Genomic DNA, 27182 nt, shown 5'->3' with positions numbered 1-27182 from the left:
AACTTTTGGTTTCTTTTTTAGGGGAAGGGGTAATTATATTTATTTATCTACTTACTTACTTTAATGGAGGTTCTGGGGACTACACCCGGGACCTCATGCATGCTAAGTGCGCACTCTACCACTGAGCTCTACCCTCCCCTTGAAAAACATTTTTAACATATTTTACAGGCACCGCATACTCATCCACAGACAACAAGAGAGCCTTTAACATCTCTGATTATATTGCTGCCAAATTCCGTTCATCCCTCTGCACTGCAATTTTCAATTACATTTTTGAGTCCCTCTTTGAGCGGCGAGTCCTCTGAGGTCAGGGTCATCTTCATTCCCACCTCCAAGCCTAGCCCAGTACCTGGCATGTGCTATTATGGCAAGGAAGTAATATGGTCACTAAACCCATTCTCTCTGCCTCCTGGGCACACAGATAATCTTTATCTTCCATGCCTTTGTCATTAAGTTGGAGCCAAGTGACTTCATTTCGGCCATGTAATTTATACCATTTCCAGAAATGGGCCATAAAAACCTGCCAATCCTCTGCTTCTCCCCTTGGGTAGCAAATTTGGAGGTCTCTTGTTGGAAATGGTGGCACCACGAGAGAGGAGAAGGCTTGGTCCCTGACTGGGTGACTTTCCCAACACACACCCGCCCTCATCTCACTGCTGACCACACTGGACTGTGACGTGAGCAAGAAATAAACCTCCATTTAATTACTCTCCTGAGAGTTAGGGGTTGTTTATTATAACAATGAGCATATCTAATTTAGGTAGGAACTCAATAACTGCTTGAAAAATAAAGGACTTTCCTGTAAAGATCTGAGCAACGACTTGGCAGGTCGGCTAGTCTCCACAAAAACAAAGTCATCACTGTTTCTTCCCAACTCATACTCTTCCCAGAAACTGTTTGTTTCCTTAGATTGTCCCTAATGACAGTTCTTATCACTGGACTGGAGGAGTTTAAATAGTTTTATTACCGACAACAAATACAGAAAACTTTGAATAAATGACTGTCTCGGCACCTAAGCATGAAAATTCAGGTACTTCCTGTGAAATACACGTACTTAGACCGACCCAATTTATGTATTCATCCTTCTTCTAAAACATATTTAGAAATCACCTGCTCTATGCTAGGCCTGCCCTGCCCTAGAGTGTGGAGGTGAGAAGATGTAAACAGCCTTCTAACCACGAGAGCAAGCAGAAGGTTGCAAGTCCCCTCAAGAAGGCCACGGTCAAGGCCCCTGGGCTGAGAGTCTGCAGAGGTGGATCTGTCCTGCACCCAAATCATTCTGCGAACATGAGCAAGTCTCTGGCCCTTCCTGAGCCCAATTCCTCCTCCGTAAATGACCAGTTTAGATGAATCTAAGGATGGCAAACACAGCACGCAAGCTGCACCTTCACAGAAAGCACATGTCACTCACGTGATGCATAGACATCCAACCTGGAGCTCCAGTCCACCACTAATCAATGAGACCCACTCGCCATCCCCAAACTAGGCATTTCCTAGGTTCCCATAGAGCTTCTCTGTAATGAAGGTCAGAAACCAGGAGAAGGTTCCCAAAGGGATTCACTACCTGAGCTCAGAAAGGTAAGGCTTTGTAGAGAAACCAGGGCATTTTTAGAGACAGCTTTGTGCACATGTTTCTTCTCCACAGCGCAGTGGTTAAGAGCATAGACTTGAGGGGAGGGTGTAGCTCAGTGGTAGAGTGTGGGCTTAGCATGTACGAGGTCCCAAGTTCAATCCCCAGTACCTCCATTAAAAAAATAAATAAAAATAAACCTAGTTACCTGCCCCTCTAAAAAGAACTCAGACTTGGGAGCCAGACTGCCTGAGTTGGAGCCCTAAGTCTACTCGTCAATGGTCAGAGCTTGGGCGAGTTCTGTCTGCTCTCTGTGCCTCAGTTTCCTCAACTGCTATGACGATTACAAGGGCTAACATTCACGAAGCATTTGGGACAGTGGCCAGTGTGTATTAAAGCAACCATCACTGTATAAGACCTGTTAAATAAAGTATCCACTGAGCATCATGGCATGTTCACCGCAGGGGTCAGCAGGAGGATGGGGATGAGGCTGGGAGGCAAAGGTTCTGCTGAAGAGCTTAAGTGAAGACTTCCTAGACCTCATGTGGGGGCCTCCAGACCTCATCCTATTACCCCCAAATCCTCTCTGATCTCCAGATGAACAGATCCTGAATCTCCAGCCCCCATCAGCCTTGTTCTAAGACCTGGAACAGGAACTGGGCACAGGGCACATCCCAGCCTTGAGATCTTCTGCTAAGTCTGAGACAGTGTCCCTGAGCCCCTGTGCCCGTGGTCTTTCTACGACTAAGAGCTAACCTCGAAGGGTTAAACTCATTCCCACTGGGGTTGGAGGACAATTTCCTCTCTGAAATCTTGGCTCCTCATGCTTCCTTCACTCCACCCTCAACCAAAATCGCTGAGGATATGAAATCGCTGAGAAATCCACTGCTTCCTACTTCCCTTTGGCATCTTAGTTCCCTTATACTAAAAAACATTTTGCCTCGATGAACATTTCTCAAAACATCCTCAGCCCAGGAGCCTCAGAAGCCCCTACCAGGCCAGCTTTCTCCCTGCAGCGGCTCCCTGCACCGGAAGATGAAGGCTTCCATGGCAACCGTCTCCTGCCTCCTCCTCCTCCTCCCCATCGCCCTGGGGTCTGAGGCTGAATTCTCTCCACGTGAGTGCAACACCTCATCTTCTAACCTGGTCCCTGTAGGGAATCAGGAGTAGGGTTGCTGGGAATACAGGAGGAGGGCTCTAGGGAGGTCTGGTGTCTTGTTAGACTGGTTCCATCCTCACCCTGCCCAGGACCAGTCCCCTTCCCACCAAGGCCATGCAGTGAGGCCAGCCTCTCTCTTCACTCACTCAATTCATCTCTCTTTGCCATTAAGCAAAAACTGGCCTACCCCATTTGGGGTCGTTAACCCTAGGGAGACTGGGGAGAAGTATCTGGGGCCCCTAAAGGCCATATTGTCCATTTATCTCCTGGGATTTGGACCCAGGCTGCTTGCAGGGTCCACCTAACCCCATGAGTGCAGCATCGCCTGGTTACGCAGTTGGGGAGTGGGGGGGAAGCAACAGTTCGGGGGTCTTGCCTAGGCCACCTTTTCTCAGCTTATTTCTTAGAATAAGCTGCCTTTACAACCAAGACTAATCCCACCCTGCAGCTTGGCCTCATTTCCTTTCCAGAAACTGAAGGGAAACAGAAGGCTGCTGAAATAAATCTAGCCTCAAGTTTGATATGCCTCTGAAAAGTCAGCCCGGAGGAATGCAGTGGGAGTGGTTCCCTGGGGGCCAGGGGATTCTTTATTCCATTCTTTGGGGAGTGAGGATGCTGCCGGGAATGGTGCTGGATAACAGGACCCTTCCCTTTTCACCCAAACACCTGGCCACCCTCGGTGATCCCCGAAGCCATCCCTGTGCACATTTCTGTCCAGGGGGGCCACATAACGTGCACACCCCCACTGTACCCCATAACTGCAGGGCCTTTAATCTGAAATGCCCTTCCCACTATCCCCATAAGTCAATCTAAGTGTGACTTTGCTGTTACCCCCTTGTACCTCTGACAAAAGCCATGAAATTTCAGAATCAAAAAATAACTGAAAAATCCAGTGTGATTAAAAAAAAATGTTTTAGGGGTGGGGTATAGCTCAGTGGTAAAGCATGTGCTTAGTATGTACAAGGTCCTTGGTTCAATATCCAGTATCTCCTTTAAAAAAAAAGTTTTAACCAGGAAACTTTTTCTTCCAGCAAAATCTTACACGGGAGGCTCAATATGTAAAATGGGGGGAAAAAAAAGGTGGATGGGGTCCTCCACACACGACTGCACTCTCAAGTGCATCCATACCTCCAGAAAGCTCCATATAAAACCCACCAACCCAGTCTAACAGCCTCACTGACAGATGAGGATACAGAGGGCAACTGGGGCGATGGGCACAAAGCCAGCAGAGGCAAGGTGGGGTTAGAACAGGGTGCCCCGGCTCCCTGGCCGTCGTCCTTGGGGCTTGGTGTGGATATCCCGCCCTCTTTGCAGGGCACGCGTTCAGTGGGGACATGGGCAAAATGGGGGCACTGGAAGGGGCAGGGTCTGCATTCCCAAATGGCAAGTGTCCCAATACCCCTCCTCTTGAAGCATCTCTGCCAGCTGCCCCCAGGAATGGTGTGTGCTCACTGAGAGTATCCAGGCTGGGGTTGAAAGTCATTAGCCAGTCCTCCTAGGAGGGGATGGAGAATGGAAGCAGGGTGATCGCTGATGAGGAGAGGAGCCAGGGGAATAGTTTCAAAGGGAGCCCAGAGGACTGAGTTTCCCCGTAGCTCTGCCTCTGAATTCTGGGGGGCTGTCCCCTCCTTCTTTCCCTCCTCTACCCCTTGGGGTTGCAAAGGCAGCCGGGGAGGGGTGTCTTTAACAGGGGCCGATCTCAGCTTCCCTCCATGCCTTCTTCCCAGGATCACCTTACCACCCCGCCGAGTGCTGCTTCACCTACGTGACCCGTGCAATCCCACGTTGGCGGATTTTAGGCTATTATGAGTCCAGCAGCCAGTGCGTCAAGCCTGGAATTGTGTAGGTGGCACCCATACCCTGCGCTGGGGGAGGGCAGCCTGCAGGACCTGAGGGCCGGGTGGACCGGGAACCGGGACTCCCCAGGGGGCTTCTCTGGTGTGTCAACACAGGCAGAGGCAGCCGATGGGCAACCTGGGGGCTTCTGGCCTATCCAGGGCCCGCTGGGGCCAGGAGGAAGCTGGCCTCACCGATGGGGAAGGGTAGAAGAGGGGGACGGGAGGCAGGAGGGCACTAGTGGGGACACCGAGACTAGGTGGGTCTAGGGGCCCTGAGGGGCTCAAGGGCTTGTCTCAGAAAGGATGCTGGCCCCAGGCTGCCTCTAACAAAGGAAGGAGAACCAATCTAGGTCCCATGAGGAATTTGCAAGGAAGGGAAGACTGACACTGGCTTCCTGGCTGCTGGACCCTCAGTTTGTAATCCTTCTCCCTTCTTGTGCCACAGTTTCATCACCATAAAGGGCCATGTCATCTGTGCCAACCCCAGAGATGACTGGGTCCAGGACTACATCAAGGAGCTGGAGAAGATCTGAGTGACCCAGATGTAATGGAGAAGGACCCTGCTCAGAACCTTAAAGAGAAGGGACTGAACACCCATCCCTACTCCCAACTCAGCCCCAGCCACCTCCCAGGAGCTGCCCTTCCTTGAATTAAAGACCATTCATGCCCTTCCCTGCCCTCATTCATTTGTACTGAATTTCCATTGGCAATGAACTGAGCACACTGGTGAGCCCGGCCCGGGGTGGGCACCCTCAGCTTCAAGCCTCACTCTGCAGAAATTTGGCCAGAACATGGTGCAAAAGATGGGCCAGGCCTGTGATGGAGGTTGTGGGAAGCTGAGCAGAAAGTGAGAAAGATCACCTTACAAAATAAGAACCACAATAATATCAGACACCATTTGTTGTATCCCAAGCGCGCTGCTAAGCAGCCCGTGTGCATTATCTTACTCAAGCTTCACGAACGTAAAGCTAAGAATTATCATCTGATTTTGCAGGTAAATCTTCATAAAGGCCTCTCCATAGCAGTCAAACTCCACAGTCTTTTTCTGTGTTGGTCCCAAGGCCTTTTTCTTTGTTCCCTCCTGGCTGGGATAGGAGTGATTCATGGTTGTATTTTATCCAATTCTTCCCCATCCACTTATGTTGTACTATATTGTTTTACTCATTTTTGTATCCTACATAAGGCATAGCAAAAAAAGTGGCCCACACCAAGTGCTCAGGAGTTGGATGGATAGGTGGATGATGCATGGGTAGGTGGGTAGGTGGGTGGGTGGGTGGGTGGGTGGATAGATCAATGGGTGGATGGGTGAGTGGATGGGTGAATGGATGGAATGAGGCGGGAATCAAGAGGAAGCTTATGCTTCAAGAATGACAGACAGCTGCCCCTAAAGGCTCTCAGACCCATCTTCCAGGTTCAAGGAGCTCTGCGCACTCAGAGGAAGATCATGCTCAGTGTAGGCCTGTGACCACCATTCCCTGGCCTCCACAGACAAGGGCTAAGAGGGCACCTGCACACTAAAGGTACAGCCAGGCTTTCTCAGATCTCCTGGCCTCCATAAACAGAGGTCAAGGAGGTATCCCACATATATGATACATACCCCCAACTTCCTATAAAAAGCCACAGATTCACCACTAACTGCCTTGAAACCACCAGCAGTAAATGCATTATATGTTTTTCCCTATTTATGAGCAGTCACACCAAACAGCAAGCTCCATAAAGATCTTCATAGTCCTTGTTTTGCCCCTGCCTCCCTCTGCAGCCATCTCCTGAAACATTCCATCACACCTCTAAAGCTCACAATTCATCAAAGGCAAACACTCCCCCATCTTCCAGTTCCTCCCTGAACACTCCCTTCAACTTGGAATGGGCTCCTGAGGCAGTCTAAGAAAGAAGATGCTGAGGGACCAGTCCAGCCTCAGCCAAAGCCAGAGGGCAGAAGTTGGAACTCAGGGACGCAGAAGCAGGTTGTCAGGCTCGCGGTGTTGGGGTGCCCTCTGCTGGCCACGATTGGATTAACCCACACTGAGAGCGCCCAGGAGGGATTCACCAACTAGACCTAAATTAAAACTGGCTCCATTGGAGAATTGCTTGTTTAGGTCTTCTGCCCATTTTTGGATTGGGTTGTTTATTTTTTTCTTATTGAGTCATATGAGCTGCTTATATATTCTGGAGATCAAGCCTTTGTCGGTTTCACTTGCAAAAATTTTCTCCCATTCCATAGGTTTTCTTCTTGTTTTACTTCTGGTTTCCTTTGCTGTGCAGAAGCTTGTAAGTTTCATTAGGTCCCATTTGTTTATTCTTGCTTTCATTTCTACTAGGAGAAAATTTTTGAGATGTATGTCAGATAATGTTTTGCCTATGTTTTCCTCTAGGAGGTTTATTGTATCTTGTCTTATGTTTATTAAGTCTTTGATCCATTTTGAGTTGATTTTTGTGTATGGTGTAAGGGAGTGTTCTAGCTTCATTGTTTTACATGCTGCTGTCCAGTTTTCCCAACACCATTTGCTGAAGAGACTGTCTTTATTCCATTGTATATTCTTGCCTCCTTTGTCGAAGATTAGTTGATCAAAAGTTTGTGGGTTCATTTCTGGGCTCTCTATTCTGTTCCATTGGTCTATATGTCTGTTTTTGTACCAATACCATGCTGTCTTGATGACTGTAGCTCTGTAGTATTGTCTGAAGTCTGGGAGAGTTATTCCTCCAGCCTCTTTCTTTCTCTTCAGTAATGCTTTGGCAATTCTAGGTCTTTGATGGTTCCATATAAATTTGATTATGATTTGTTCTAGTCCTGTGAAATGTGTCCTGGGTAATTGGATAGGGATTGCGTTAAATCTGTAGATTGCTTTGGGCAGTGTGACCATTTTAACAATATTGATTCTTCCAATCCAAGAGCATGGAATATCTTTCCATTTTTTAAAGTCTTCTTTAATTTCCTTCATCAATGGTTTATAGTTTTCTGTGTATAATTCTTTCACCTCCTTGGTTAGATTTATTCCCAGATATTTTATTACTTTGGGTGCTATTTTAAAGGGGATTGTTTCTTTACTTCCTTTTTCTATTGATTCATCGTTAGTGTACAGAAATGCAACTGATTTTTGAACGTTAATTTTGTAACCTGCTACCTTGCTGAATTCTTCAATCAGCTCTAGTAGCTTTTGTGTGGACCTTTTAGGGTTTTCTATATATAGTAACATGTCATCAGCATATAATGACAATTTTACCTCTTCTTTTCCAATTTGGATCCCTTTTATTTCTTTCTCTTGCCTGACTGCTGTGGCTAGGACTTCCAGGACTATGTTGAATAGGAGTGGTGATAGTGGGCATCCTTGTCTTGTCCCAGAATTTAGTGGGAAGCTTTTGAGTTTTTCACCTTTGAGTACTATGCTGGCTATAGGTTTGTCATATATAGCTTTTATTATGTTGAGATATGTTCCCTCTATACCCACTTTGGCGAGAGTTTTTATCATAAATGGGTGTTGAATTTTATCAAATGCTTTTTCTGCATCGATTGAGATGATCATGTGGTTTTTGTCCTTTCTCTTGTTGATGTGATGTATTACATTGATTGATTTGCGTATGTTGAACCAGCCTTGTGTCCCTGGGATGAACCCCACTTGGTCATGATGTATAATCTTTTTTATGTGTTGTTGGATTCTATTTGCTAAAATTTTGGTGAGGATTTTGGCGTCTATGTTCATCAGTGATATTGGCCTATAATTCTCTTTTTTTGTAGTGTCTTTGCCTGGTTTTGGTATCAGGGTGATGGTGGCTTCATAGAATGAGTTTGGGAGTATTCCCTCCTTTTCAATCATCTGGAAGAGTTTGAGAAGGACTGGTATGAGTTCTTCTTTGTATGTTTGGTAGAATTCTCCAGTGAAGCCATCCGATCCTGGACTTTTATTTGTAGGGAGGCTTTTAATTGCTATTTCTATTTCCTTTCTAGTGATTGGATTGTTCAAGTGTTCAGATTCTTCTTGATTCAGTCTTGGTGGACAGTATGTTTCCAGAAACTTGTCCATCTCCTCTAGGTTATCCAGTTTGGTTCCATATAGTTTTTCATAATATTCTCGTATGATACAAATGATCAAAAGGCACATAAAAAAATGCTCAGTATCACTAATTATTAGAGAAATGCAAATCAAAACTACAATGAGGTATCACCTCACACTAGTCAGAATGGCCATCATTCAAAAATCCAAAAATGACAAATGCTGGAGAGGCTGTGGAGAAAGGGGAACCCTCCTACACTGCTGGAGGGAATGCAATTTGGAGAAGCCGCTGTGGAAAACAGTATGGAGATTCCTCAAAAGACTAGGAATAGACTTACCATATGACCCAGGAAATCCACTCCTGGGCTTTTATCCAGAAGGAACCCTACTTCAGGATGATACCTGCACCCCAATGTTCATAGCAGCACTATTTACAATAGCCAAGACATGGAAACAGCCTAAATGTCCATCAACAGGCAACTGGATAAAGAAGATGTGGTATATTTATACAATGGAATACTACTCAGCCATAAAAACTGACAACATAATGCCATTTGCAGCAACATGGATGCTCCTGGAGAATGTCATTCTAAGTGAAGTAAGCCAGAAGGAGAAAGAAAAATACCATATGAGATCGCTCATATGTGGAATCTAAAAAACAAAAACAAACAAACAAACAAATAAAAACAAAGCGTAAATACAGGACAGAAATAGACTCACAGACAGAGAATACAGACTTGTGGTTGCCAGGGGGTGGAGGGTGGGAAGGGATAGACTGGGATTTCAAAATTGTAGAATAGATAAACAAGATTACACTGTATAGCACAGGGAAATATACACAAAATGTTATGATAAATCACAGAGAAAAAAATGTGACAATGAGTGTGTACATGTCCATGAATGACTGAAAAATTGTGCTGAACACTGGAATTTGACACAACATTGTAAAATGATTATAAATCAATAAAAAATGTTAGAAAAAAACTGGCTCCAAGTTGAAGGTCCAAAGAGATAAATGAAAACCTGGACTGATACACCAAGCACTTCAGTGACAAGTCGGGGCCAAGCGTAAGGCACTTTTGGGAGTGTCAGTCGTATAATGTGTGACAGTGAAGCGTGAGCTCAATCATGTGCCTTTGGACTGGGGATGGGGGACAGCCCTTTCAGAGGGCACTGCTCCAGGCCTGCCTCAGTCTATGCTCCCTCTAACCCTGCTTTCTGCTCGCCCTCCCAAAGACCGCTCATCTGGGGAAACTGGGTCCGTCCAGCCCTCTCTCTCGCTTCCCCAAAACAGATCAGCAGGAACATGGGGAAATCCCAGGGATCTGGTTTTCAGGACTGCCCATCAGCTTCCCACCCATGTGACTGTGGACAATTTATTTAACCTCCGTAAGTCTCAGTGGCCTCATTTGCAAAATAAGAGTGAAAAATCTCTAATCCCTGCTGTGAGGATTAAGTCATGCAAGGTGCTGACACATTGTTCACCACACTTGGCCCTTTCTCTTGTTTTCACCTTCACACGGATTCAAATCTTACCGAATTTAATGGCGCCAGATCCCGCCCTCCACCGCCCTCCCTTCCAGCAAATACCGAGGGAGGCCCGTTGCCTCTCTCCCTCCACCCACTCTGAAATGGTCAGAGTCCAGGGAGCTGAGAGGTCTGAGTGGATGACCAGCAAGGAGGACGTCTCTGCTCAGTCCACCCCAGGAGCTGAACCACCCCTCTGAGAGGATGAAGTTCTCCGTGGCTGCCCTCTTCCTCCTCATCCTCATCTTCACTACTTCTGCTGTTCACAGCCAGCCAAGTGAGTCCACCTGTCCCTGTAGGGCAGCAGTGAGAAAAGGGAACGGGGCAGCTGGCCGCGAGGTCAGATCCCAGACGTCAGCCGCCCTGGGGCCTCTCCCCTCCTGCGCGCATAGCTGCTGTCCTCAAACTCCCCCTTTGTAAGCGGAGCTGGGCTGTGGTCCACGTCCTTCTGGGGTGGTTTCGGTGGTTTCAGGAAGCTGGGTCAAGTTTACATCAAGAGTCCCGGGGATGGAGGCCAGGAATGATCTTTTAGGAGGAAGAAATGATGATAGACATAAGGGATGAGGAGGAAGGCGAGGTAAGTGGATGAGAAAAGCCACAGATCCTCCGGGAGGGCAGGACGGAGGGAGTCGGGGAGGCAGGTTGAGTGATGTTGGGGGCTAAGCCCAGGACTGGGGAGTCTGAACCTAGCCACCCCTTGCTTGCAGTGTCTGGCATAGATTGCTGGGACTATCATGGCATTCAAAAGGAGTCCCAGTGGGATGCCCAAGGGCACTATTTGGGGATTTCTGGGCCCAATCTCCATCCCTAGGACCAAATAAAGTCTGTAGTCAAAAGGGATTGAGAAGTTTGGGAGCTATGGGATGCTTGGGACCTATGGAGAATGGGGTTTGTTTTGCCAAACAAACCCTAACCCTGCCTCTGCCATCATTTATGAGGGCTGGTGACAGGGAAGGGAGCAACACACTCAGGCCTTCTACATACCTGCCTTCAGCTGCCTCAGCCCTTCTTTTCTCCCTAAGGCTACCCTTGGCATAGAGCCTGGCCAGACTCTGCCTGTTTAAACACTCGGGGGAGCAAGGGTCGTGCACACCACGTGATCTGACTGCACACTCTCAGGTTGCCCCTGGTCTTTGTAAGTGTTGCCTTGAGACCCAGGGTCACTGTCTGTAGAGGTGCCTCTGGTGGGGGGTGAGGAGGCCACAGTGCCCTTCGGGAAGGTCCAGCAGGAAGGGAAAATGGCCCACCCAAAGCATAGACTGGCCAAACGGTGCTCTCGAGAAGTCTCAAGCTTTGCCACCAGCTGGAAGCAAAGGTCAGGGATTTGCACTCTGCAGTTCAGGGGGCCAGGGAAGTGGGGGTGTCTCTGCCTGCTTTCCTGAGTGATGTCCGCAACTGAGGAGCAGTCATGGAGCCCAAGGGAAATACAGCGCTACCAACCAACAAGTCTGGCATCCTGGGAGAGTGGCTGTTCCTACCATTAGCTCTTAATTACAACAAGCACTGACAGAGGCTTTCTGTCCAGGCTTTGAGTCTAAAGCTTGACAAGCATTTTCTCAACGAATCTTCCCCAGGGTTCTAGAACGAAAGTTATCTTTTTACACACATTTAACAGATGAAGACACACAGAGAGATTAAGAAATGTGCCCGTGATTCAATTCATTTAGTCAAGACTCTAACCCAGGCTGTCAGACCCCAAAGGCTCAAGAGAACCCTTTTCCTCCTGCTCTGACTTCCGCTTATCCCTCCATCTCCCCCCGTCCCTGACCTCAGCCTCTCCGGGGCCTCTAGATCAGAAGGGGTGGTGGCCCTCCCCTCCCCCTTCAGTATCCTCTCTTCCTTCTCCCCTTGCACTGCAGCCTCCTGAAACTGTTCGGTGCTCCCAGACAACCTGGGCCGCCCCACCTCAGGCCTTCCTACATTTCTTTCTCCAGATCCCCCAACCCCTCTTCCATCTAAATCCTACTCGTCCTTCAGAAATCAACTCAGACGTCACCTGCTGTGGGACGTCTTCCTCAACCACCCAGGGCTGGGATAGGTGCCCCTCATTCTGTTTCCATAGCACCGTGTGTCAAGTTCGACTCCATCCCTGACCGCTACGGTAGCATTTATCTTTTCACCCAGCCTGGTCTGTAAGGTACACGAGAGTAGGGATTTTGTCTCCCGCGTGTTTTGACCCCTGTGGAGCCCAGCACGTAACAGGCGCCATAACATGTTTGCCAAGTTCACCAGCAAATGCAAATACCTCAGGCCTTTGGACTTGATGAAACTCAGTCCAGAGGCTGAAGCTTCTATGTGTCCATCCCCCAGAGGGTTCATCTCCTTCACTTTCTCTGTTATCCATCAAGCTATCATCAGTCCCTGCTGATAAGGGGTGGCTGTGCCATCAGAAGAATGGAAGGCAAGGGATGGGAGATGGAGGTGGGCAGCCGTGGGCTTCCTCACTGCCTCCTTGGCTCAGCTTCCAATGTGATTCCCTCAGAGGTTCCTGACGGGGTGAACCTTCCACCCACCTGCTGCGTGAAGTATCACGAGAAAGTACTGCCAAGGAAACTGGTGGTGGGATACAAAAAGGCCCTCAGTTGTCACCTGCCAGCAATCATGTAAGCACCTCCCTGCAGGCGTCTCTGTGGAGGGGGAAGGGGAGCCCCTGGCTAGAATGGGGCTCACGGAAGCGAGTCTCCGTGCTGGAAGAGGCGGAGTTGTGGTTAAGGGCTAGGCTTTGACTGTCACAGGACAGGCCTGGGTTTCGTTCTTGATTTTGCCACTTACAGCTGTGTGGCCCAAGAAATGATGGCTGTAATGAAACCCAAGCCTGAGAGTCTAGGCTGAGTGAGGAAGGGGCTGCAAGAAGAGACGATGGAGTCTAGGGGCCAGACAGGGAGGCCTCCTGAGGGGACCCAGATGAGGGAGACCTAGGGAGGTGGCACAAGGCATGAGGCAAGCCCCATGGGAGCTGGAAGTTGGGGAGTGTGGACTGGGCCCCCAAACTGGTCCACGGCCCATGACAGTCTAACTCTGCCTCCACAGCTTCGTCACCAAAAAGAACCGACAGATCTGCGCCAACCCCAACCTCAAGTGGGTCCAAGACTACATCGCGGATCCCACCGTACCTTTGCAGCCTTCCCGGAGGTCGGCCTAGGTCACCGTCATTACATCACAGAAAGGCCGACCCCCGCTCCTCAACATCAGGCCTCAGCGGAAGCCCAAGTTCAAGAATGAACAAAGGTGTCACCCTGTGAAAATGCAGACCACCCTGTGGTCCGAGTGACAGGGCCACACTGACAGAAGCAGGCCAGTGATCCAAAAAGTAATTGAAAGTATTTTGACTCTGTTCTCAGTCTCTGGAGGAAACGCCCGAGTTAAGGGAGGAGGGTAGGAGACATTCCTAGTGCACAGAAAAGCACCTTTCACACCCTCCTCCTTGCCCTGCTTTCCAGTCCTCACCTCACTCCAGTACACCTGCCACCCTAAATAATCACGGCCAGCCTCCACCCAGCCAGACCGCCTCTGGCCTCTGACTCCTTAAACACCCACAGGACTCTCGGCTTTTCCTGTCCATCCTTATCCCCTTTCTAGATCTCTTTCTCCTTCTATTATTCTCTTCTTTTAAAACATAACTTTTTCTTAGCAAGCCAAGGTGGGAACGTTCAGACGCTAATGATTTTTGTCCCTGTTGCAGAGTCTTGGCTGGGTCCCCTGACACTGGATCTTCCCAGGGTGGTATGGAGAGAAAAAACATTGAAACAAAAGAGGAGATGTGACACCTGAGGTCCCGTGCTAAGCTTTGCAGGGCAAGGGAAGGGCAGGAGACTAGGCTGGGGGTAAAAATCTTGGTCCAAAACTCAACCATTCAATAAATAAAATTTCCTTTACGGCCAACTTGACTTCTAACTTCCTGTCTCCTTTCTGCTAGGGTGGAAGAAACTGAACCTCAGTTTTCTTCAGGGATTTCTCCACATTCCCCTGAGAAATTTATAAACTTGGGGGTCTGGAGAGTTCACATGGCACCAAGGCCAGACATATATACTCAATCTCCCCTTCTTGCTCTCTCTCCAGCTCAATAGGGTGCGGACTCAGACAAACCCAACATTCCCCCAAAATGGTGTTGTGAAGGGAAAACAAAAACCAGACAACTAAAGCTATATAATTAAGAGAAACAAATAAATTTGGGGAAGCGATCATTCTGAAAACTGGCCATTCAATGACTTGGATTCTGATAAAGTGACCCATACCAGCCCCCAGTGGCCCCAGGTGCTAAATACATCATCCTGTCTCCCAGCCTTACCACCCCAGATGGTCACCTAACCCCAGCTGATCGCAGTCTCTCAGAGAGATGAAATTCGGACCAGAGAAACACGTACCGGTTGCTGTTGGAGCAATGTCCCCAGGGAAGAGGTCTGCAAACTGGTCCGCTCAAGTCTCAGAAATTGCCCCACGTCCTGTCCCCACTCCAGGCTTGGAGGTCTGGCCAGTCTTTCCATTCCATGGGCTAACCCAGCAATCTTCCCACTATTCCTTTTATTTTTTCTTTAAAAAAAATTTTTTTTTAAATTCCTGAAGGGCCACTGTGGGATTTAGCACCCCTGCAATAACTTTTCGTTGGTTTAAGTCAGTTCTGGCTTGTGTGTTTTAACATATCCGTGCCATTGTTACCATCTTTAAGTGCCCAGTTCAGTTGCATTAAGTATCTTCACATTGTTGTGCAACCATCTCCAGAATTTTTTCATCATCCAAAACTGAAACTCTGTGCCCAGTAAACAATAAACAATAAAGATTGTTTTCCAGTAAACAATATCTTTCCATTCTTCCCCCAACCCCAACCCTTCGTAACCACTCTTCTACTGTCTGTCTCTGTGAACTTGACTCCTCCAAGTACCCCACATAAGCGGAATCATACAGTATTTGACCTGTTGTGACTGGCTTATTTCACTCAGCGTAATGTCTTCAAACTTTATCCCTGTTGTCAGGATTTCATTCCTTTTTAAGGCTGAAGAATATTTCATTGTATGTATCTACTTTGTTTTGTTTATCCATTAATCTGTCCATGGATGCCTGGGTACCCCCTTTTCTTTACATGAGACTGAGTTGGCAGGTCTTGGCTTCTGTGACTTGTGCCAAAACACTTTAACTTGTACAGTGACCATCAGCCACCACACTGGCCAGGCAGGCTCTGACCCGTGTGCTTCCTCCTTCCCTTGTCCCCCCCACAGGGGTCAGTGCTCCCTGCTTTAGTCCCCCAACTAGGTTGCCAGCTCCTGCTCCTTTATTCAGGAATTTCTCTCCAACCTCCCCGCTATCAAAGCTGAGGGGTTCCAGCTGACTGTGATCAGACCCCTCCCTCCAGGAGCTCACGGCCCAGGAATGACACAATCACTGACAAATACAACAGAGCCAGGCCGGACCTTTGCTTGCTGGGGCCAGAGTGGACATGGAAAGGTAGCAGGGCTTGGATTGACACAGGAGCCGGACCAAATTCAATGTGTACACCCAAACAGGTTTCAAGGTCCTTAGCCAGCACCAGGGTCAAAATCAGGGAATCAGAGTTCAAAGGACAGGCTGGGGCTAAAAATAGGAAGCACAGGCTGGGGCCAGGATTCTGGCACGCTGGAGCAGACATTCCATTATTTGTTCTTTTTTGCGGGGTGGGGTTCCATCAGAGGAGTTCAGGGTTGAGATATCAGTCCAAAAACTTACTTGATAATCTGTACGCAAAGTCATATCCTCATCTCAACACGTAATGTAAAACCTGTCAGAAACTCCTAGTGGTTCAGAACCCAACGTGCTTATTGCAGGTGCAGTCAATTGTTTTTAAAGTGGGCTCTTCCTAGTCTTTTCAAGGTAGATAAACGCCAGCTTTAAACATACATATGCGTGCCCACACACACACAAAAAAGACCTCCTCATTCTGGGCAGGGTTCTGCCGGCCCTGATTACCCTAGGGTGAAGACCTCGCCCGCAAAATCCTACACCCAGACGGCTCATGTGACAGTCAGCCTTGTGGTACAAAAGTGATGGACCAGGACGGGGTGGACAGTAAGGTAACAGGGTATTCACTCCTTTGTCCCAGAAAGGGGTAGCTCAGGGGAGGGAAGGCCACACACAGCAACATGAGGGGACCCATGGGTGGGGCAGGGAGGGAAGAAGGTGAGGAAGAGCTCTGGGTAGCACAAAGAGCATTTTACCTGGCGTGGAGCGGTCTGGCCACACGCCCCTTCTCTGCGCAGCCGTCTAGCACACCGTGAGGATTTGGACCAGATGAGCAGATGTCCTGGGGCTAGCTTCGGCAGGCCTGTAAGAAATGCTACTCCATCTTTGGAACATCCTCCTGAGATGATGAGCCAGATAAGCATGTGTTTCACCCACAAAGTGCGCGTGTGCGTGTGCGTGTCCGTGTGTGAGAACCACTGAGAATCGTCAACAGCCTGAATGAGCATTTGGGGGACACAGCTGATGCAATGGTTATATAACACTGGCTCCACACTCGGACAGACAAATCTCAGTTCAAACCCCAACGCTGCCTCTTACTGTGACAGTAAAATGTCCTTATTCTCTTAGCAGCTTGAACAAGAATCCGTCTCAAGGAGGAAACAGCCGTTGTTAAGAAAATGTATCTGTAACCCCAGTAAAGGCAGGAAACGCCCCCAGGACATGGTTACAGACAGGGAGAGGACTTCAGGAAATGGGATAAAGTTGCTCTAAGTGAACCAAGAAAAGGGACTGTCTTGCCTTTGAAAGCCAGACCTGTGAGACACAGCCAGCCCCTCACCCGCCCACCACTGAGATTGAAAAACGTGAAGTAAGTCACTGGGGATTCACAGAAGTCTTGTGGAAGCTTTGGATTCCCCGAGACCGTAGAACTGGGGAAGTGGAAAGACTCCCAAGAAACTCTCAAGATCTGGGACATGACTGGATGGCTGTTTTAGGAGGGGTGGTGAGGAAAGGCCTTCTGGGGCAGTGATGTGCACTCCTGAGAGCTAAAAGGCCAGAGTGAATCAGCCACGTGAGGGCCAGGGGACAAAAACCTTCCGGGCACAACCGAGAGGCAGGAGGCAGCTTGGTACACAGGACAGGTGGGCTGGAGCACAGAGGATGGGGAGAGCAGCCTGAACAGTGGGAAAGGCAAAGGCAGGGCAGTGATGCTGTGTAAGCCAGGGTGAGGAGCGTGCCATTTACTCCAAGGGAGGTGGAAGCCGTGGGGGCTTTTTTAAGCAGCCAAGTGGTTTTTGTTTGTTTGTTTGTTTTGGGGTGGGGGGTAATTAGGTTTATTTATCTATTTATTTTTAACGGAGGTGCCGGGGATTGAACCCAAGACCTCGTGCATGTGCATGTGCATGTGCATCTGCATGCTGGGCAGACACTCCACCACTGAGCTCTACCCTCCTCCCGGCCAAGTGTGATCATCTGATTTACGTATCTACAAACACATGGGCAACTGCCCAGACAGGGATTCCTGGGCGGGGAGGGAGACCCCTGCAGCAGTCCGGGCTGCAGGTGACAGTGGCTTGGACCAGGGAGGAAGTGGAGGAGGCAGAGGAGGGTGAGCAGTTTAGGGACATTTTCAGGGGACAGAATTGAAAAGACATACTGAGAAAGACGTGGGCTTGAGCAACTGGGTAACTGTTGGCACGATTTACAGAAACAGGGAAGTCTGGGGAAGAGCAAGTTAGAGGGTGGAATCAAGAGTTCGGTTTGAAATGATACAAAGGAACTTATTTACAAAACAGAAAGAGACTCAGACGTAGAAAACAAACTTTCGGTTACCAAAGGGGAATAGGGTGGAGAGGAATAAATTAGGAGTCTGGGATTAGCAGATACAAACCAGTATATATAAAACAGATAAACAGCAAGGTTGTACTGTATAGCACAGGGAAGTACATTCGCTATCTTGTAATAATCTATCATGAAAGACAATACATAAAAGAATATATATTTATATATAAATGTATAACTGAATCACTATACTGTACACCAGAAACTAATACAACGTTGTAAATCAACTGTACTTCAATTTAAAAAAATAAAAAAGAGTTCTTTTTGGCCTATGTTAATTTTGAGATGCTGGTTAGGTGTCCACGAGGCCATGTTGAGTAGGGAGTTGGCTATGTGAGTCTGGAATGCGAGGGAGAGGTCGAGCTGGAGATACAGAGGCATGGAACCAGACGGGGTCAGCTGGGGAGGGTGGGTAATGCGTGATGAGTAATGGGCTCAGGGGCATTCAAACATTTAGAGACAGAACAGGAGTAACACATAAATGGACTGGAGCAGTGGCCAGTGAGTGAGCAGGAAAACCCACAGGGTGTGGTGAGCCAGGAGCCAAGAGAAGAAAATAATTCAAGAAGGAGTCATCAAATATGCTGAATGCTGCCAAGAGATAAAGGTAGAGCCGAGAAAAGGTCATTGGAGTTGACCCATGGTCATCAGTGACCTTGGTGGGAAGTCTCAGTGGAAGATAGTGATAGCAGCCCAACCAGAGAGGGGAGAGGGAGAACGGGTGTGGGGGGAGTGGGGGCCAGGACTCCCCAAGGCAGCTCTTCTAAGAACTTTTTTTGTGAAGGGAAGCAAAATTTAGGGCAAGAGCCAGAAAGAGGTATGGGTTCAAGGGAAGATTTTTAAAGATGTGAGCATTTAGAGCATGTTTATGTGCTGGTGTGAGAAGTATTCAACCTCTCTGAGCTTCGATGCTCTGTGCTATAAAACGGAGACCAAAACACCCACGGCTGCAGGTTATTAGAAGAATGCCACCAGCGAACACGTGTAAAGGGCACAGTACCGCGCCTGGCTCACAGCAGAGACTCAGCACTTGGGGGCTCCCCTCCCAGAGCAAGAATGCTTGAGCCCAGCAGTTTCTCCCTGGTGGAGACAACAGGACAGCTCTCAGTTCCCACACTGCCGATTGCAACAGAGAAATTCGTGGACAAGCAGCCAGGTTGTGCATGGCACCGCCAAGAAACCGTGTGTGGGCAGAGTCACTGTCACCTAAGCACACACTCAGAGCTTCCTCTTCTCCCCCTAGCATTCCTTCCAGAAAGGAGCCTTCCGCTCCAGGCTCTACAACATGGGGTTTCTTCTGTGAACCACCAAGCACGGACGACTTGAGTACTTCCTCAAATTTCCCAAGGATGATATATAGCAAGCACCATCCTAGGTGCAAAGGGGAGAAGTTCATCCATCACATCCAGTGCATGTTTTTGAACCCAGCTGAAAGGGCTGCCTTAGAGGGCAGGGACCACCACTTCTAGCCTACCGTGCTCCCGCCCAGGGCGGGCCCTTTGCCCCTGTTGGGCTTCACTAAATGTCTATTCATGAAATTCACTGGTTGGGGTCGGGGGACACACATGTTCAGAAGTTAGTGTGATGGACCCCTTCTGGCTGCCAGTCAACGGGTCAGGGCAGGGAAGTGTCATCAGAGAGATGGCATTTTAGGCAAGGGTCCTAGAAGGTAAGGGTTTGCGACCACTGACATTGAGTTCTAGACTGACTTAATCTTAGAAAAATGCGTGCACAGCGCCACCCAGTGGTTAAAAACCACAATAACTAGTTACCGTGTATTCCTTGAAAGCCTAGCACACGCGGTTGTATCTAGGAAGGAAGACCCACCTAGGGTGAAAGCTCGGCTGCTCAGACGACCCCTCCTGGTGCCCACACCTCCCCACCTCTCCCAGATGTCTCCCCTTTTCCCGGGAGCTGAGGCTTTCAGTACACATCGAGGCAGAACAGATAAAGATCCTACCCTCACAGAACTTATATTTTAGTGGGGGGAGAGACCACAGATACACAGGACGTTGAGGGGTGATCAGCTCTATAAAGAAGAATAAAGCAGAGTGAAGGTGACGGTGAGGAGTGCAAACGGCAACATTGTACTATTTGATAGGACCCACCAAGAGCAATTTGACTAAACTTGTCACCCTAGGTTCTGCTTCCAGCCTGCAGAATTGAGCATCTAACACACCTAACAAACTGATCAAAAAACAAACAAACAAAAAAAAAACCTGATCAATCTGCAAATAAGAGCTGTAAACCCAGAGGACATTTTTAAAAATAGAGTAACAAGCAGGAGAGATTGCACAAAAGCAGGCAGATTTTGGAAGCGCGCTGAAAATTGGAGTAAGCAACAGGCCTGGAGTGCGTTCCTAATTTTTGTGGCTTTGGCCTGAGGTCAACTGCAATCACTGTGGAGGATGCTGTAGGGTCGGCTAAAACCCTGAAGAAAGTTTGGTCTCTCTGGCCAGATGAACCAGAGGAAGGAACCCCAGGCAACAGTGGCCACTGGAGAGTGAGGAGGAACCTCAGAAAGAAAGAAAAAAAATCAGGAAAAGGAAATTCTAAATTCTTTATATAAACTTAGCCCAAGTTTCTAGCCATGACCCCTGACCATACTTACTTGGGGAAAATGGAAAGCAATTTGCAGCTAAAACTTACAGAAGTGAACTAAGATCTGTGTCACCATCCACTGCAGGCATGGAAGTTCTCAGTTTGAATCTAGTTAGGTTCATTGTCTGCCCAAACAAAAATAGTCACACTCCTCAGAGCAGTATAACAGAATTCAGTCTCCACAACGTAACATTCACAATGTCTGAGATACAATCCGAATCATTCAATATACGAAAAGCCAGGAAAGTGTGACCCAGTCTCAAGGGAAGAGACAATCAATATGTGATAGGGAGGAAGAAATCTGTGTCCACCTTAGATCTGTTCCTTGAGCTCTAACCTTGCGCTCTGTTTCCTGTGCTTAGTCATGCTGGTTCTGTACCTTTTGTAAAAGAATGTTGCTTATAACCTGAAATATACAAGACAGCCCATTCTCAAGGCTCTGACTTTTAAGGGTAAAACACTTTTCTATTCATATAGAGGTAAAGCTACGGAACAGAGGATAGCATTTGTCCTGTTGGAGGTTTACAGGAACATTGTGACCAGACCTATATTGTGGACAGCTGCAAGAACAAAGGGTTCTGACACCAAGAAGTTTACAAGAACCAACCACACCCCCTCCCATTTTTAGTATAAAAGGAGCTTGAATTCTGACTTGGGGAAGATGGTTCTCTAGGATACTCGTCCCCCATCTTCTCGGTCTGCTGGCTTTCCAAATAAAGTCATTATTCCTTGCCCCAACACGTGGTCTTCTGATTTATTGGCCTGTCATGCAGTGAGCAGAACAAGTTTGGTCTCTGTAACAGATAGATGCCAGCTCTAAGATGAACTAGATAACAGAATTACCAGACAAGGATTTTAAAGCAGCTATTATATTTAGTGAGGTAAAGGAAAATATGTTCATGATGAATGCAAAGACAGGAAATCTCAACAGAAAAAAATGTTAAACAAGTGGAAAATTTAGAGCTAAAATTGCTCTTTGAAAACAGCATTAAAATATATGTGAAATTTAAAAACTCATGGGGTGAACTTAATAGCAGAATGGTGATGCCAGAGGCATAAAAGACACAATCCCAACTTTTCAAGACTTTCTTGGTCTCATCTGCTAAGAGCTCATTGTCCAAATCAAGTTTCATGGCTGAGCCTTGAGTCAAGAGGTGAAAAAAAACACACCACAAAGTCACATGGCAAAGGTCTATTAGCCAATTTCTGGAAGGATGTGAAGAATTGGACTAATCCATTTTACCACAAAGTATGACCCCGGGCAAGTCCATTACATTCTTAGCTTCATTCTCCTCTTTCTGTGTAATAGTCCCTAGATTGCAGAGTATTAAATAAATTAATATAAAGAACATATATCTCTTTTAATACATTAATCCTAAAACAAGTTGCCTGTGTTCAGTGCCTCTTCCCCTGCCTTAAACACCCTACATATATAAATCCCAGAAAGGAATGTAGTTTAAATGAGAAAATCAAGACTCAAAGAGATCGAGTGACTCACCCAGGGTCACCTACCTGGTAAGACAGGGAACATACCCAACTCTCTCCACTCCACATTTCTCAATGGAGTCTGAGTTGAAAAGGGAATCTGGAGCCAAATGTCATGCAGAGAGATCTGAATTTTATTCTTTTAATGTGATAAGGAGTTATTGAAGGGATGCTTTAAAGTCTGGGTTCAAGTCATGTTCCAGTAATCCACTGCTGTGTAACAAATTACCCCACAACTTGGTAGGTTAAAACGACTTATTATCTCTCATAGTTCTTGTGGATCAGGAGTTCAGGAATGACTCAGCTGGGAGGTTCTGGTTTGGGGTCTCTCATGCAGATTTATTTTCATTCTCTCTCTCTCTCTCTCTCCCTCCCTCCCTCCCTCTCCCTCTCTCATCTTTCTGTCTCTCTGTCTCCATATGGTTTCTCCAGCATGGCAGCCACAGTATAGCTACACTTCAAAGGTCCCCAGGGCAAGTATCTCAAACAGAACAGCAAGAAGCTGTATAATCTTTTTCTAATCTAACCTTGAGAGTCACTCAGTCTGTCTATTGAGACAGTCACAAAGTTCAACCCAGGTTCACGGACAGAGGTTCAATACTCCACCTCTTGATGGGAGAAACATCAAAGAATTTACGGACGTATTTTAAAACCACCACATCTGTAGAATGGGAAGAATAATAATATCTGTCTCAGGAGGGTATGAGACTTAAATAATATGAAGTATATCTGGCAACAGGGTATATTATCATAACTCCAGCTCTACGTGACTTCTGGCAATTTGATTAACCTCACTGTGCCTCAGCGTCCTCACCTATAAAATGAGACTAGTAATTGTACCCCCAACATACGGCTGTCATGGGGACTAAATGAGATGATCCATTTAAAGCACTCAGCATAGTGCCTGCCACATAATAAAGCTCAAGAAATTTCAGTGGGGAGGGTACAGCTCAGTGGTAGAATGCATGCTTAGCATGCACAAGGTCCTGGGTTTAATCCCCAGTACTTCCATTTAAAAACAAATAAATAAATAAACCTAATTACCTACCCCACCTACCCAGGAAGGGGGATAAAAAAAAAAAACTTAGTGATTTAAAACAACAAAGATTATTTAAAAAAAAAAGATTTCGATTACTGTTCTTACTAACCATTATTTATTAGAGTTATTGTTATGATTATCATCAAGAGTCTTTACCAACTTCACCAGAAAGGAAGAGGAAGGGGAGGAGGGGGAGGAGGAGGAGGGGAAATGGTGAGAATTACAGATGAGTGGAGAGCTGATGGTTCTCAGCTAATCAGGCAGTGGGTGTGAGGAAGGTCACAGAACTAACCCTCCCCACTGTATCCTGCCCACCTCATGGCCTGCACAGTGAGACAGGCAGTGGGACCAGGCTTTGCCTCGGGGGCCAGACGTGCAACGCTGTTGGGCTGCCAAAGGATGCTGCCTAGGGCTTGACAAGGCTGAGTCTTTGCTCAGGCAAATAGCGAGCCCCAGGGGACCAAGCTGAGCACGGCCCCACAGAACTTCACAGTGGGAGGTACCCAAGGTCAGACAGACTGACAATACCAAGCACATCTGCCCAGGGGGACAACTCAGATGGGGCTCAGAGTCTGGGGTCCAAGCTCCTGGAAGGCAGTGTCAAGAGCAAGGTCAGTTCTTGGACTTTAAGGAAGTCTGGGGAACCATGTAGAGACTAGGATCTTGTAACCGGAATGAGACCAGAAGCCTAGTCCTGCAAAACGGTACACCCCCTTGGTGAATGGATGGGGAGACACACGGGAAGGACTCAGGCTTAGAATTCAGGGCAAGACAAGACCTCAGACCTCCCAGAGAACAAGTAACAGGAACTGAAAACCAAGGTCAAAGTAGGAGCCTGGATCCTGTGGCAAGAAAGTGGTGAAGACAGGGAAAAGTAAAATTGCTATTTATTGAGCATCTTTTATGTGCCACGGGTGGTACTTGGTACCTGGAGGTGAGCTGTGTCACTTGGATCCCAGAGATGAGTGACAGGGCATCGCATCCGGAAAAGGCCTCCCAGGCCCTATGTATCCTCAAGTCAGTCTTGATTTGCTCACCCAGGAGCAACGGAGCCTAGCAGGTAGAAATCAATGAGTCCAAGCTGTGGGAAGCCAGGGTGAGAAGTGGGGATGGGGGTGGGTTTCCCTCACTGCCCTTCACAGTATATGTTATATTTGACTGGGGCTTTGCATCTCCACAAGGGCTATGTCTGTAATGAAAACATAAAAGCAAAGTCTTTCCCAGTGTCATCTTTAAATTACATTCGCAGATCATCCAGGTGTTGGAGAAATGTAATCATTTTTATCATCAAGATGGGTGTAAATTCCAGTTGCATTAATAACACATTGCCTGTTATCTGACAAGTAGATACTCAATTTGGATACAGCCAGTGTTGAAACTCAGCCAGTCCCCTTATCTGGAGCTGCGGTAGTTCTGACACATAATAAAAATTAAAATATAGCCAGTACTTTCCCCCCAGTGAATTCCATTAACTCACAGGAAGTCTGCCCACAGAATTCCCACTGATCCAGTTTCTGGCCTAGGGCTGGTCTCATCTGAAGGTGGTATCATAAAATTTTATATAGTAAAATCTCCCAGTTATCCTAATAGCTGGTGTCAGAGTTGTTCTTAAAAAGGGGAATTGCTTTTGTTTAGGAAAATACCTTGAAAAGGCAATTAAAGAATAAACGGAAGATGGAAATCAGAGGACATGGGTTGGAAGGGAGAAAAGACACAGAAGCAAAAGTTAAACAATTCTACATACAAAGTGGACTGGAAGCTGGGAGAGAGGAAAGCATAGAAAAGACCAGACAGCGTGGAAGGAGGTCAATCAGCAGAAAGAAATTCTAAGTGATAGGGAGACCGGAGGACACCAAAGACCCAGGATGTCCCCTATTTCTCTCTAGGCTGTTTGCACTGCTGCGATGTAAACCATCCAACATCTCCTCAGAACATTCAGGGAAGGCTGAAATGTCCCTACACCCTTGTTGGTAGTATTACGGGAAACAGGGTAGTAGAGGAAAGTGTGTCCTGCCCCACATTCTCCCCTAACAGTGAACATGGACAGTGTTGTGTCTGCCCACCACGCGGTCCTCTGGCATCATCTGTCTGCAGGGCCCCTCCCACGCCTGACCATAGAGCTTAGTCCAGGAGGTGGACACACAACCCACGCAAGTCCCTCCCTGAGACTGGAAATGAATACTTGGAGAGAGAAGCTTGCTCTTTGCTGGGGCTGGCTGAGCTAGAACGATGAAAGGCTCAAACAACCTGTGGCCCTTTCTCCCATCTCTCCATAAAGGAAGCCCACCTTCAGGAGAAGAAAATTAGGCAACGTGCAGAAGGAGCAGAGATGAAGAGTGGAGTGCAAGAAACCCCTGATGACGTTGTTTAAGCCTCTGGATCAAGCCGGACCTGAAGCCTGGAACTCGTACTTTCCAGTTACCTGAGTCATTCAGTTTCCTTTTGGATTAAGCTCATTTAAAGGAGATTTCTGCCACTTTCAGCCCAAAATTCATAACTCCCACTGATGCCCAGGAGGAGGTAGCAGGATCCTCAAGATAGAGGAGGCAAAGAATCACAGACCTACCCAGCAGCAAAGGGAATGGTGGCCTTTCACACTGCCGAAAGGATAGCGACGCAGCTGCACTTGGAGCTGACAAGAGAACAGAGGTGGGACAAACCACTTTTCGCAAATCTACTGTAGGAAGGTTAAGTTGGGAAGGAAAAGGTTGACTAGGGATTGGCAAGACTGAGTCATTGCTCAGGCAAATAGTGAGCTGGGTTACAGTGTAATGGTATCATCTGGGCGGCAGTGGGACCGCCTGGGAGAAGGGGCCGGGAGTGTGGCATGGAACTTACAGTCATGATCAGGAGCTCCCCACGCATCCCTCAGATCAGGGTCATATCAACTTGTCATGTGCCTGTCATCCATCTATCGGCATTTCCATTTGGGGGTCAGGTACACTGGTTTTAAATGCTAGCCTCTTTGGGAAACTAACACACCTGCTGGTGCTGTTCATTCACAGCATCCTGAGAGATGGAAAGTTTTGGAAAATAGGAGGTGAGAGTAGTTACAGATGGTGGGGAAATTCCTGGAGAGGCCAGGCTTGAATTAGGCACTTAAATGAGATTCCTGGAAACAGAAAGTTTCCAAGAAGAGAGGTGTCCATATCTGCCACGGTCCAGTTCTCATCCCAGCCTCTGCAGACAAACTCATCCCTCCCTAGTGTTGCCTTGGAGGTAGAGGGGGAGAGGGACAGTGGGATGTGTCCTGCTGCTCAGTGGAATTCAGAAATTGTCATCTGCTCAGAAGTCCTCTGATGCCCCGAGAAGGCCATCCTAGCCTTTGGCCAGGGCCTTCTGGGGACAAGGACCTCCCGAGTGGAGTCTTGTTCTCCAGTCCAGCAACCTCAACATACTTCCCCAACTCAGTCCAGCCAGCCTTTTCCAAGTCCTTTCTGAGTCAGTCCTGTTTGCCCTGCTTTGACCTGGGCCAAGGACCAAGACGACCTCTGTCCTTGCGCATCCTTGTATGTAACCAGGACTCCAGCTCTAGACCCCAGCCCCTGGGAGAGCTGACTAAACTCGGCGCAATCCCAATGCCGCCGTCTCGCTAAAGTCCAGGCCCCCTCCCAAGATATCCTTCTGTTCCTTGCTGTTTTCTCCCTCTCCAATCCCCCTCCCCGAGTCCCACACAAGGTCAGCGGCAGGGATCATCTTGCTGGATCTCCTTCTCAGCAAACCAGTTTCTTTCTCTGGTCCTAGTTGGATGGCCCCAGGAAAGGAGGCAGGGCCAATCCCTCCTCAGAAGGAGGAAGACATGATATTAGAGACAGGTCGAGAGCCCCCGAGGAGTGGCAGAGGAGTAGAGGGCAGGAGCTCAGCGCAAACAAGCAGAGAGCAGTGTGTCCTGAAGTTCTCCCTTCAGACCAGAGGCTGGAGGGAAACCTGAAATCAGACAAGCGTGCGTTCGGCCCCAGAAACTGTGCATCCATACAATGGAATCCTACACAGCAAGCCACTGATAAATGCAAAGCACTGAAAAACGCAGTATGAATGGATTTCACAGGCGTGATTTGAAGGCAAAGAGTCAGACCCGTAAGAGCGAATTACTGTATGTCCATTTCCATGGCATTGAAGGACAGTCAAAACTGTCCTAGTCATCAAATAGTGGTTACCTTTGGGGGATGGGTATTCACTACAAAAGAGCATAAGGGAATCT

General features: G+C 47.8%; 2 protein-coding genes and 1 long non-coding RNA gene across 9 annotated transcripts in view; 2 read left to right on the top strand and 1 right to left on the bottom strand.

The window, feature by feature from the left end:
• Positions 1–2443: 2443 nt before the first annotated feature.
• LOC102529127 (C-C motif chemokine 14) lies at positions 2444–5238 on the top strand. The gene is made up of 3 exons (XM_006219198.4): positions 2444–2687; positions 4457–4571; positions 5013–5238. The coding sequence occupies exons 1-3, from the start codon at positions 2606–2608 to the stop codon at positions 5098–5100; spliced, it is 285 nt and encodes a 94-aa protein (XP_006219260.1). The 5' UTR covers positions 2444–2605; the 3' UTR covers positions 5101–5238.
• A 3076-nt stretch (positions 5239–8314) lies between these two features.
• The window catches only part of LOC116283604 (uncharacterized), a 58063-nt gene continuing 39195 nt past the window's right edge, over positions 8315–27182 (bottom strand). For 5 of the 7 annotated variants that reach the window (XR_012060200.1, XR_012060202.1, XR_012060201.1 and 2 more), the window contains 2 exons: positions 16269–16375; positions 8315–10608 (listed from right to left, as the gene is read on the bottom strand). This is a non-coding gene — a long non-coding RNA (uncharacterized lncRNA). Of the gene's footprint in view, positions 10609–16268; positions 16376–23816; positions 24035–27182 lie in introns of those variants that run through there. The other 2 variants (XR_012060205.1, XR_012060204.1) reach the window with 2 other exon arrangements.
• Positions 10252–13336, top strand: CCL16 (C-C motif chemokine ligand 16). Its single transcript, XM_006219211.4, has 3 exons — positions 10252–10360; positions 12566–12686; positions 13114–13336. The coding sequence occupies exons 1-3, from the start codon at positions 10288–10290 to the stop codon at positions 13223–13225; spliced, it is 306 nt and encodes a 101-aa protein (XP_006219273.2). The 5' UTR covers positions 10252–10287; the 3' UTR covers positions 13226–13336.

The sequence above is a fragment of the Vicugna pacos genome, chromosome 16 (assembly GCF_048564905.1).
Source record: "Vicugna pacos chromosome 16, VicPac4, whole genome shotgun sequence".
In the NCBI taxonomy this organism is placed as follows: Eukaryota; Metazoa; Chordata; class Mammalia; order Artiodactyla; family Camelidae; genus Vicugna; species Vicugna pacos.
The sequence above is the reverse complement of the archived record's forward strand: the minus strand, read 5'-3'. Positions and strand labels throughout refer to the sequence as shown.

What these genes read in the sequence shown, in the direction of transcription:
- LOC102529127 (XM_006219198.4), top strand. Translation starts at nt 2,606, where the DNA reads ATGAAGGCTTCCATGGCAACCGTCTCCTGCCTCCTCCTCCTCCTCCCC. An exon ending in TGAGGCTGAATTCTCTCCAC is followed by an intron (nt 2,688 to 4,456) that starts GTGAGTGCAACA and finishes CCTTCTTCCCAG; the next exon opens with GATCACCTTACCACCCCGCC. An exon ending in TGCGTCAAGCCTGGAATTGT is followed by an intron (nt 4,572 to 5,012) that starts GTAGGTGGCACC and finishes CTTGTGCCACAG; the next exon opens with TTTCATCACCATAAAGGGCC.
- CCL16 (XM_006219211.4), top strand. Translation starts at nt 10,288, where the DNA reads ATGAAGTTCTCCGTGGCTGCCCTCTTCCTCCTCATCCTCATCTTCACT. An exon ending in TGCTGTTCACAGCCAGCCAA is followed by an intron (nt 10,361 to 12,565) that starts GTGAGTCCACCT and finishes TGATTCCCTCAG; the next exon opens with AGGTTCCTGACGGGGTGAAC. An exon ending in TGTCACCTGCCAGCAATCAT is followed by an intron (nt 12,687 to 13,113) that starts GTAAGCACCTCC and finishes CTGCCTCCACAG; the next exon opens with CTTCGTCACCAAAAAGAACC.